General features: G+C 45.3%; 1 protein-coding gene across 1 annotated transcript in view; it reads right to left on the reverse strand.

Moving 5' to 3' along the window:
- Positions 1-324: 324 nt before the first annotated feature.
- The window catches only part of LOC132209433 (utrophin-like), a 156416-nt gene continuing 144369 nt past the window's right edge, over positions 325-12371 (reverse strand). Inside the window, exons 4-5 of the mRNA XM_059644506.1 lie at positions 8322-8590; positions 325-3618 (exon numbers count right to left, since the gene is read on the reverse strand). Of these exons, the coding sequence (XP_059500489.1) occupies positions 3457-3618; positions 8322-8590 (431 nt within the window). The 3' untranslated portion in view covers positions 325-3456. The remainder of the gene's footprint in view (positions 3619-8321; positions 8591-12371) is intronic.

Raw genomic sequence — 12371 nt, forward strand, 5'->3', positions numbered from 1 at the left:
GGACTGGAGGGGGCAATTCGTTGTGAGCATTTCACTGAGGCACTGTATCCCATTTCCATCTGTCAGTGCATCCCATTTGTCTCAGTCACTGCATCCCTATTTCCCTCCGACACTGCATCCCTATTTCACTCAGTCACTGCATCCCATTTCACTCAGTCACTGCATCCCATTTCACTCAGTCACTGCATCCCTATTTCCCTCCGACACTGCATCCCTATTTCACTCAGTCACTGCATCCATGCTGCATGGTATATGCTATGTATAAATGTGGCATAAAATCCTGACTTGTATGTTCATTTCCTCTTGTAATAACATGTGGCATCATTAGCATCCTTAATCACTTGCATTTAATCGGAAAGCCTGGTACAAACACCAGATAACATGACAGTCCGAACAGAACGCATTTTCCAATGCTTTAAACATATAGTCATGTGTGTCTCAGTGAATAAAAATCCTCCTCATTTTACCGCAATTAAATCTCATAATAAAGGGAGTATGTCTGAAAGTCGTCTCATCCGAAGGAAACCAGACTTGCTCCAGGAAAGCTGCGAAATATATCAAGAAAAATAGAGATGAAATGATTCTAAAAATTTCTGCAACACAAAGATCAAAGGAAACAATAGTTAGATGAACACACTGTTAAGTGTTGCACTTACACATCACATTTTGGAAAACAAACCACACTGATTTTCTACTTTATAAAAAAAAATTGTTCCAAGTCTTCATTATGCAGCACTGCAGTGAACTGAAAAGGTGTAGAATTTTAACATGCATAGAAAGTATGTGCACAAGTCAAAGCAAACAAAAAAAAGCCACTTCTGTCCTAAAAAGACAATATTATATGACAAAAAGGCAGGGAAGTTTGAGAACACAGCATCATGCTTCCTGCAGAGATAGAGTTTTGCCTGCGTCATAGGGCCGATCAGGGATGGCATAGGGAACTTGTGTGTGGAGCCTGAGGAGGTAGGGGAAGCCCTAAATGAGTTTTTTGCTTCTGTCTTTACGAAAGAAACCAACTTTGTAGTGAATGAAACCTTTGAAGAGCAGGTGTGCATGCTGGAATGGATAGAGATAGACGAAGCTGATGTGCTGAAAATTTTGTCAAACATTAAGATTGACAAGTCGCCAGGCCCGGATCAGATTTGTCCTCGGCTGCTTTGGGAAGCGAGAAATGCAATTGCTTCGCCACTTGCGAAGATCTTTGCATCCTCGCTCTCCACTGGAGTCGTACCTGAGGACTGGAGAGAGGCAAATGTAATTCGTCTCTTCAAGAAAGGAAATAGGGAAATCCCTGGCAATTATAGACCGGTAAGTCTCACGTCTGTCGTCTGCAAGTTGTTAGAAAGGATTCTGAGGGATAAGATTTATGACCATCTGGAAGAGCATGGCTTGATCAAATACAGTCAACACGGCTTTGTGAGGGGTAGGTCATGCCTTACAAACCTTATCGAGGTTTTGAGGATGTGACTAGAAAAGTTGATGAGGGTCGAGCTGTGGATGTGGTGTATATGGACTTCAGTAAGGCATTTGATAAGGTTCCCCATGGTAGGCTCATTCAGAAGGTCAGGAGGAATGGGATACAGGGGAACTTAGCTGCTTGGATACAGAATTGGCTGGCCAACAGAAGACAGCGAGTGGTAGTAGAAGGAAAAGATTCTGCCTGGAAGTCAGTGGTGAGTGGAGTTCCACAGGGCTCTGTCCTTGGGCCTCTACTGTTTGTAATTTTTATTAATGACTTGGACGAGGGAATTGAAGGATGGGTCAGCAAGTTTGCAGACGACACAAAGGTCGGAGGTGTCGTTGACAGTGTAGAGGGCTGTTGTAGGCTGCAGTGGGACATTGACAGGATGCAGAGATGGGCTGAGAGGTGGCAGATGGAGTTCAACCTTGATAAATGCGAGGTGATGCATTTTGGAAGGTCGAATTTGAAAGCTGAGTACAGGATTAAGGATAGGATTCTTGGCAGCGTGGGGGAACAGAGGGATCTTGGTGTGCAGATACATAGATCCCTTAAAATGGCCCCCCAAGTGGACAGGGTTGTTAAGAAAGCATATGGTGTTTTGGCTTTCACTAACAGGGGGATTGAGTTGAAGAGTCGTGAGATCTTGTTGCAGCTATATAAAACTTTGGTTAGACCGCACTTGGAATACTGCGTCCAGTTCTGGGCGCCCTATTATAGGAAAGATGTGGATGCTTTGGAGAGGGTTCAGAGGTGGTTTACCAGGATGCTGCCTGGACTGGAGGGCTTATCTTATGAAGAGAGGTTGACTGAGCTCGGTCTCTTTTCATTGGAGAAAAGGAGGAGGAGAGGGGACCTAATTGAGATATACAAGATAATGAGAGGCATAGATAGAGTTGATAGCCAGAGACTATTTCCCAGGGCAGAAATGGCTAGCACGAGGGGTCATAGTTTTAAGCTGGTTGGTGGAAAGTAGAGAGGGGATGTCAGAGGCAGGTTCTTTACGCAGAGAGTTGTGAGAGCATGGAATGCGTTGCCAGCAGCAGTTGTGGAAGCATGGTCATTGGGGTCATTTAAGAGACTGCTGGACATGTATATGGTCACAGAAATTTGAGGGTGCATACATGAGGATCAATGGTCGGCACAACATTGTGGGCTGATGGGCCTTTTCTGTGCTGTACTGTTCTATGTTCTATGTTCTAACTGTGGGCACTGTAAATCAGCAACAAAAGCAGAAGTTGCTGGAAAAGCTCAGCAGGTCTGGCAGCATCAGTGAAGAGTGAGATCTGAGGAAGGGTCACAGGACGCGAAACATTAACTCTGACATTGTCTATGTCATAGTGAGTTATGTCTATTGCTTCAGCAAAATCCAACCAACTCTGAATGAAAATCAATGCTTAAGAAATATCCAAAACATCCGCTGTCCCCGTTGTGGCTTCCTCCACATTGGGGAAACGATGCAGAGGCTTGGGGACCACTTTTCAGAACACCTACGCTCAGTTTGCAATAAACAACTGCACCTCCCAGTCACTAACCATTTCAACTCCCCCTCCCATTCCTGAGAGGACATGTCCAACCTGGACCTCCTGCAGTGCCATAATGACGCCACCCGAAGGTTGCAGGAACAGCAACTCATATTCTGCTTGGGAACCCTGCAGCCCAATGGTATCAGTGTGGATTTCACAAGCTTCCAAATCTCCTGTCCTCCCACTGCATCCCAAAACCAGCCCAGCTCGTCCCTGCCTCCCTAACCTATTCTTCCTCTCACCCATCCCCCCTCCCACCTCATGCCGCACCCCTATTTCCCCTCATCCCGCTCCCTTGACCTGTCCGGCCTCCCCAGACTGACCTATCCCCTCCCTGCCTCCCTACCCATACTCTCCTCTCCACCTATCTTCTCCTCCATCCATCTTCCATCCGCCTCCCCCTCTCTCCCTATTTATTCCAGAACCCGCACCCCCTCCCCATTTTCTGAAGAAGGTTCTCGGCCCGAAACGTCAGCTTTTGTGCTCCTGAGATGCTGCTTGGCCTGCTGTCTTCATCCAGTTCCACACGGTGTTATCTCGCATTCTCCAGCATCTGCAGTTCCCATTATCTCTCCAAAACAAAGGCTGCTGTCTTTCAAAACCCAATCTCAGATTTTGCAGATAGTCCTTACCCTGAAAAAATACCAAATATGTATAAACAGGAAAACTGGAGGTGAAACCATTCAAAAAATTTTCATTGGCACAACAAATGTTCCAACTGTAAAAGCAGGTTAAGCACCTGTATATAAAGAAACTTTAAACAGACACTTACAGCCAACAAATGTGAGAAATTTCCATTTCTTGCTGGATTACCAATTTTGCTGTTGGGAAAATAGGCCTCGGCTTAGCAATGTAAATTCAAACAAGATAGCCCCCTCTCAGAACTCAACACTCAGTCGTAGAGTTCTGTTTTCACAGGTTGGCGTATAATAGCATCAAGCACAATACACCAAATCTTCTTTGGTACCTTTTCCTTCCATAAAACTGCTTTTAGTAGATGCACACAGAAATCATTTCATACACGTTGAACAGTTGCTAAGTTCAAGAGGCCAGTTCCAGCACTTCGACTTGCATCTGCTTCATCATCAAAACAGAACAAAATAAAGACTCACTCTTTGTAAGTCACATTTTCCATTTTTAGTGACGAGGTGAAGTGCGAGAACTGCTCACTTGATGTTAAAATCTCCTAAATATGTACCTATATATTTCAATTCTGTGAAATATGTGGAATGAGTTCGAGAGAAGGATTAATTTTCTTGTGCTGGGAGAGAGCTGGGACAGATAAAATAGGTTGAATGGCCTCCTCCCATGCTAAAAATGTCCATAACTGTTCTTGGCCCTGCGAAATTGAAGTGGCCATCCTTTCATTATGACTGTGAGACGCAGCATGTTACGATAGATGGTACAATGAAGAAATCCTTTGTTATTAATGAATTTTTCAGCACTAGGCATTCTTCCGAAGTCAAATGTTCGATATGTACCTGTTGCACTGACTTGGTTCCAAACAGTTATAATGTGGAGGTGCTGGTGTTGGACTAGGATAGACAAAGTCAGAGCTCACATGACATCAGGTTATAATCTGACAGGTTTATTTGAAATCACACAAGCTTTGGGAGTGCAGTCCCTTCATCAGGTGCGGTCAGGGAGGTAAACACACAGACACACAATTGATAAGCAGACAGATCCTGCACTGCCACAATGATGCCACCCGAAGGTTGCAGGAACAGCAACTCATATTCCGCCTGGGAACCCTGCAGCCATATGGTATCAATGTGGACTTCACCAGTTTCAAAATCTCCCCTTCCCCCACTGCATCCCTAAACCAGCCCAGTTCATCCCCTCCCCCCACTGCACCACACTACCAGCCCAGCTCTTCCCCCCCACCCACTGCATCCCAAAACCAGTCCAACCTGTCTCTGCCTCCCTAACCGGTTCTTCCTCTCACCCATCCCTTCCTCCCACCCCAAGCCGCACCCCCAGCTACCTACTAACCTCATCCCACCTCCTTGACCTGTCCGTCTTCCCTGGACTGACCGATCCCCTCCCTACCTCTCCACCTACACCCTCTCCACCTATCTTCTTTACTCTCCATCTTCGGTCCGCCTCCCCCTCTCTCCCTATTTATTCCAGTTCCCTCCCCCCATCCCCCTCTCTGATGAAGGGTCTAGGCCCGAAACGTCAGTTTTTGTGCTCCTGAGATGCTGCTTGGCCTGCTGTGTTCATCCAGCCTCACATTTTATTATCTTGGAATCTCCAGCATCTGCAGTTCCCATTATCTCAGATCAAAACATCATACAACTGGTGTGAGTGGAGTGTCAGATAATAAGTCTTCATCCAGGATGTTTGTTTGTTTGCAGATATTTTGTTGAAGAAACACACAACTTGTCGTTACAGTCAGTGTGGTATCTTATAAATTCTTGCTTTTGAAATAAAGGTTAAAACTCTAAGACAGATTCTGAACACAAGCCTCGAAACTACAAGTCAGAGTCTGACCTGAGATGCCACCTTTTGTACATTCCTGTTGCGCTGCCTGATTATCATGACAACACAGCACTGACATGGACTTTATAAACGCTTTACTTGCCTCTAACACTCTTGGTCACCTGTATAGAGTTATTATCTGACACTCCACTCACGCCAATTCTATGATCTTTTGATCTCTCTGCTTATAAGCTGTGTCTCTCTGTGGTCACCTCACGAACTGCACCTGATGAAGGGGCTGCACTCCAAAAGCTTGTGTGATTTCAAATGAACCTGTTGGACTATAAGCTGGTGTCATGTGACTTCTGACTTCAAACACTTACAGAATGTGTCTTCAATCCTACCGTGACTTGACAATAAGTCAACTTCTTAAAATTTATAAAATGAGAATGTCAAGTGAAGTATGTCTAACCTTGAGCGTTTAAAAAAGGAAATATTACAACCACAGTCCAGTCAGACAGTAAAGACAGAAGGAATGATTGAATCGACTGTGTCTGACACCACACAATTAATCCCCCTGATGGAAGAAAGGTTGGCTGCGTTCTCTTTCTTCAGAAACGTCCAGCTAATACCACCTTACTACTGCTTGTTTTATTCATCTCATGTTCCATCTAATTCCTTGCAGTCTTGGTCAAACCTTCATGTAATTTATTCAAATTTTCAAAGAAATAAATTTAACTTTATATTCCACAATTTTAACATCTCCTTTTAAGGTTTGAACAGTTCAGTTCGTACAGTGCACATCTTGTGTTATTAACTGGAGAACATGGTGGAAAAATCAAGATATATTGACAAGTAAACAAATGGCTAACTTCTGTTTCCTTGTCAGTAATGCCTTTTGAACAGAACATTAAGTTGCGCAACTATGTAGAGATAACAATTTAAAACTGGGAAGACCACTTTGTGGTCCCCACACCAATCTCTATTCACTACCTACTGATTGCATTACTCCGCCTTGGCAACAATGTAATATTACGCTTGTCTCAGCACAACCTTGGCATCTTGTTTATCCCATGATGAACGTCCGACCACACATTCATGCAATCCCTAAAGCTGTCTCTTTACATCTTTTCAATTCTGCCTACCTGTCTCTTGTCTTGGCTCATTAGCAGTGAAACCTTCATCTGGAACTACTTCACTTCTGGACCTGACAATTCCAATGCATTCCCTGTTGGAGTCCCACATTTGCCCATTGAAAACTTGACGTCGTCTAAAACTCCACTGCCCGAGTCTCACCTTGAACCAAATCCTCTTCTCTGTACTTTCTACCTGACTGATACTATTAACAGTAATTTTATTAAATTCTCATTTTTGTTTACAAATCGTTCCTTGGCTATGCCTATCGCTATTTTCGTAATCTCCACCAGTCCAACTATACTTCAGGATATCTGCACTCGTCTAATTATGTCCTCTTGCCCACTCTTGATTTTAAACGGCCCACTACTAGTTGCCAAACATTTAATTGTGTCGGCTTCAAACCCAAGAAGAGACTTCCTACACCTTCAGCGAGCAAACTCACATCCCGAACCTCAACCCGAGCAACAAATCTTCTCAAAACTCGCTAACTTCCTACACCTCTTAGCCTCTGTACGTTTTCTCTTTTAAGGCACTTTTTAAAACAATCCTCTTTCATCAAGCTCTTGACCGTCAGAACTAACAACTTAATAAGGCTCAGTTGTATTCTGGGATTGTGAATACTCCTTTCAGACGCCTTCAAAGTTTCCCTCCATTAAAGAGATTTTATAAGTGGTTCAAGTCATTGCCAAGCAGAGGGGGACGAATTGGGGAGTTACTTCAAAGAGCTATGATATGCCAAACGACCTCCTTCCACACTGGCCAACTCTGATTCTACAAAAACAAAAATGATTTTCAGACTTGGGAAGATCCCTCAAAAATGTCACATCTAACCAGCTTATGGGCAGAGTCGAGCTGCTGAGATGATAGACCAGGATTTAGGGGTACCAGGAGTGATAATATGCTGAACACAATCAAATTTTGAGGTTGTAGAATGATGTGGTCTTCATCATTTTTGACACTTGGACCATTTTCCTTCCTTTCCACAGAACAAGTCAAATAGCGGCAGCACAATGTTGCATGGCCGCTCAAGCCTGCTCCACCGTCGATGATGATTGTGGCTGGTCTTCCACATCAATTAAACTTTTGCTCATATCTCATCCTCTTCTCAAAACATCGATCTATTCACGTGTAGTATCCCTCTCGCTAACTTCATGAGAATTCATTCCAATCACTGAACTCCTAACGCTGACCCACCCCAGGTCAAAAAATTCAGCTGAGATCAGGAACTGATCTCGCCTGTATGGCTGAGCTGGCTTTTAAAAAGTTTGCCGGTGAGAGAGTCCCAGTGAGAAACATTCATTAAAAAAAAAATTGCATGGATTGCTCTCCAATCCTAAACTCTATTCAAATTCAGTTGGTTTGTGATGCAGAGTGATGCCCTGCAGAGAGGGCTCAATTGCCACACCAGTGAGCTGACCACAAAGGGTCTTCGCCTCAACCGCTCTACTTGACTGAGGCGTGGTGATCTTCAGGTTAAATCATAACCAGTTGTCTCTCTCTAAGGAGTCGCCAAATGGCGTGCTAAGACTTTACCTTTAACCCTGATAACATGGCAACAAGCAGATAACTCAGCTGATGTCACTGACTAATAGAATCCTCAATTATACTGATATTCATGTTGTGATATCATCAGAAGGCATGCTCAACTAACTTTTAATTTGCAAATTCAGTTAACAACCATTCAATCAATATTACTGAATACTCATATTACTGATCGTCTCGATACAACATTCTGGTTACATCTGTTCATAAGTGAAGTGTAATGTAATTGCACTTACTGTGGTTTTATCAATGTGATCCTGCAATGAGTCAATAAGCAGGTCACCCACAGGTTGCCAATCAGTGTGGACCCCCTCAGCTGTTATCACATGAGCCTCAAGATCATCCAGCGCTTTCTGCAGTTCTTGAAGTTTCTCCAACGCCTTTTCCACCTGTTTCTGCCAGTTGCTCGCACGGGTTTTCAATTGCTCCCAATTTTCCTTCACTTCTGTTGACTGTTTGCGGACAGCTTTGGCAATTCTCTGGGCTCTCTCTTCCGGGGTAGGTTCTGGAAATATGAAGTGCAAATAATTTATCAACTGTTCATGATTTTGATCGATAGATTTTCTTTCTAAACCCCTTTCCTTTAAAAGGTCTCTCTGGACTTTCTCCTGAAATTGGGATATATAAGACTGAAGCACATCAATGATAAATTCTGTAATTAGCTAGCAGGTCGTGGAGCCATGAACAGAGAATCACAGAGAACCAATACAAAGCCAAATAAAATTCCGCAGATATTTGAAATTTGTCACGACCAAGGAAGCTTTAAAAAAGGAAAAGGATTAGTGACTAAATGGGTACAATTCTCAACAAAAGATTTGAAAAATCCTTTCAGTGTATCTTTCGTAGCTATGAGACAAACATCCAACACAAACCAACTTTCATCTTTCAGGACTGGCAAGTTAGAATGATAAACCCAAAGTCTACCCTGCATAGTTCGCTCTAGAACTCACTTAATGAGGTTGTTAAGAGATGTAGAGATAACAAAGTGTGCAGCTGGATGAACACAGCAGGCCAAGCAGCATCTGAGGAGCACAAAAGCTGACATGTTGGGCCGAGACCTTTCATCAGAAAAGGGGGAGGGGGAGAGAGTTCTGAAATAAATAGTGAGAGAGGGGGAGGCGGATCAAAGATGGATAGAGGAGAAGATAGGTGGAGAGGAGACAGACAAGTTAAAGAGGTGGGGATGGAGCCAGCAGAGGTGAATGTAGGTGGGGAGGTAGGGAGGGGAGAGGTCAGTCCGGGGAGGACGAACAGGTCTCCGGGGCGGGAAGAGGTTAGGAGGCAGGAAATGGGGGTGGGGTTTGAGGTGGCAGGATGGGATAGGTGGGCTGGTTTTGGGATGCGGGAAGGGGAGGGGTGATTTTGAAGCTTGTGAAGTCCACATTGATACCATGGAGTGCAGGGTTCCCAAGCGCAACATGAGGTGCTGCTCCTGCAACCTTCAGGTGGCATCGTTGTGGCACTGCAGGAGGCCCAGGATGGACATGTTACCTGAGGATTGGTAGGGAGAGTCGAAACAGTTCACGACTGGGAGGTGCAGTTCTTTAGTGCAAACTGAGCACAGGCGAAGCGGTCCCCAAACCTGTTTGGTTTCCCCGATGTAGAGGGGGCCACAATGGCAACAGTGGATACAGTCTACCACATTAGCAGATGTGCAGGTAAACATCTGTTTGCTGAGGAAATTCTTCCTGGGGCCTGGGATGGGGGGGAGGTATCGGGACCAGTGAATTTTAAACGTTTTGATGACAACATTTATGGATATGCAGGGAAAAGTGCTGGGTGTCGGGAGTGCTAGAGGGGAGTGTGGAGCGGATAAGGGGGTCACCTAAGGGTGGTGGGAAAAACGTCTTTGGTGGTGGGGTCGGATTGCGGATGGCAGAAGGGTCGGAGGACGACGCATTGAATCCAGATGTTGGTGGGGTGGTACGTGAGGGCGACGAGGACACTGTTTTGGTAGTTATTATGGGGTGCGGGTGAGAGGGATGAGTTGTGGGAAACGCGGGTGACACGGTCGAGGGTGTTTTTGACCACTGAGGAGGGGTAAGTTCCGGTCCTTGAACAACCCTCAACAGTTTCTCTTTCAATTCCTCCCACTTCCTACAGACAAAGAGGGTGGCCAGGGTAGCCAAATGGGCCCAAGCTATGCCTGCCTCTTTGTAGGTTACATGGAACGCTCCCTCTTCCGTACCTACACTGGCCCTCAACCCCACCTCTTCCTCCGTTACATTGATGACTGTATCGGCACCGCCTCGTGTTCCCACAAGGGGCTCGAACAGTTCATCCACTTCACCAACACCTTCCTCCCGAACTTGAAGTTAACCTGGACAATCTCTGATACCTCTCTCTCCAACCTGGACCACTCTATGTCCAACCACTGAGAAACAAATATCCATTTCAACTCCACCAATTCCCACAGCTACCAAGATTACACCTCCTCCCACCATATTCCTGCAACAATTCATCCCCTATTCCCCATTCCTTTGCCTCTGCATCTGCACTCACAGGATGAGGTATTCTATTCCCGTGTATCTCAGATGTCCTCATTTTTCAAGGACCACAACTTGCCCCGCTCTGTGGTTGATAACGCCCTCGACCGTGTCTCCAGCATTTCCTGCAACAAATCCCTCTCACCCCACCCCACAACAACAACCAAAACAAAGTCTCCCTCGTCCTAACGTACCACCCCACCAACCTCCGGATACAACGCAGCATCCTTCGAAACTTTCAGATTCTCTGGGAGGCTACGGAGGTGGTGACGGAGCCTTTGGCCTTGATCTTTGAATCCTCATTGTCTACAGGTTTAGTACCAGAAGGCTGGAGGGTTGCAAATGTTGTGCCCTTGTTCAAAGAGGGCAGTAGAGATGACCCAGGTAATTATAAACCCAGTGAGCCTTCCGTCTGTTGCAGGAAAAGTTTTGGAAAGGATTATAAGAGATAGGATTTATAGTCATCGAGCAAGCACCAATTTGATGGGAGATAGTCGACATGGATTTGTCAAGGGCAGGTCGTGTCTCACAAGCCTCATTGAGTAATTTTGGAAGGTGACCAAGCACGTGGATGAGGGTCGGGCAGTTGACGTGGTGGACATGGACTTCAGTAAAGCCTTCGATAAGGTTCCACATGGTAGGCTATTGGAGAAAACATGGAGACATGGGATTGAGGGAGATTTAGCAGGTTGGATTAGAAACTGGCTTTGGCTAAGGCGGCAACCATTGGTGTTTGATAGAAAATATTCAGCCTGGAGTCTGGTGACTTCTGGTTTGTCTCAAGGATCTGTTTTGGGACCACTGCTGTTTGTCATTTTAATAAATGACTTGGACGGAGGCATTGGTAGATCGGTTAGTAAGTTTGCAGATGACACTCAAGTCGGTGGAGTGGTGGACAATGTGGAAGAATGTTGCAGGTGACAGGTAGACTTGGATGAACTGCAGAATTGGGCAGAAAGGTGGCAGATGGAGTTCAATGCGGATAAATGTGAGGTGATTCACTTTGGGATGAATAATAGGAAGGCAGAATATTGGGTCAATGGAAAGATTCTTGGTAGTGTTGCTGTGCAGAGGGTGTCCATCTATGTCGATCCCTGAAAATTGCCATCCAGGTTGATAGTGCTGTGAAGGCGGCTTCCGGTGTTTTAGGTTTTATTGGCAGTGGGATTGAGATCCAGAGCAACTGTCCAAAAAACTGGTGCGGTCTCATTTGGAATATTGCGTACAGTTCTGGTCGCCCCATTACAGGAAGGATGTGGAAGCATTGGAAAAGGTGCAGAGGAGATGTTGCCTGGTCCGGAGTGAAGGTCTTCTGAAGAAAGGCTGAGGGACTTGGGTCTGTACTCATTGGAGAGAAGGTGGTTCAGAGGGGATTTAATAGAGACATACAAGATGATCAGTGGATGAGACAGGGTGGACAGTGTGGGTCTTTTTCCGAGGATGATGACGTCAGCTTGTATTCGGGGGCACAGCTTAACAGTGAGGGATAATAGATTTGAGATAGATATCAGAGGCAGGTTCTTTACTCAGAGAGTGGTAAGGATGTGGAACCCCCTGCCTGACAATGCAGTTAGCTCAGCCACATTCGGGGCATTTCAACAGTCCTCGGATAAGCATATGGATGATAATGGGATCGTGTAGGGGGATGGGCTTAGATTAGTTCACTGGTCCATCCACATCATCGCAATGAGCAAAAAAGCACACCGTTGTCTCTACTTCACAGGAGGCTAAGGCAATTGCGTGTGCCCACAAGGGCAACTTTCATTGATGTACCACAGAAAGCATCCTATCTGGATGCAT

This window comes from Stegostoma tigrinum, unplaced genomic scaffold (assembly GCF_030684315.1).
Source record: "Stegostoma tigrinum isolate sSteTig4 unplaced genomic scaffold, sSteTig4.hap1 scaffold_93, whole genome shotgun sequence".
Taxonomy (NCBI): Eukaryota; Metazoa; Chordata; class Chondrichthyes; order Orectolobiformes; family Stegostomatidae; genus Stegostoma; species Stegostoma tigrinum.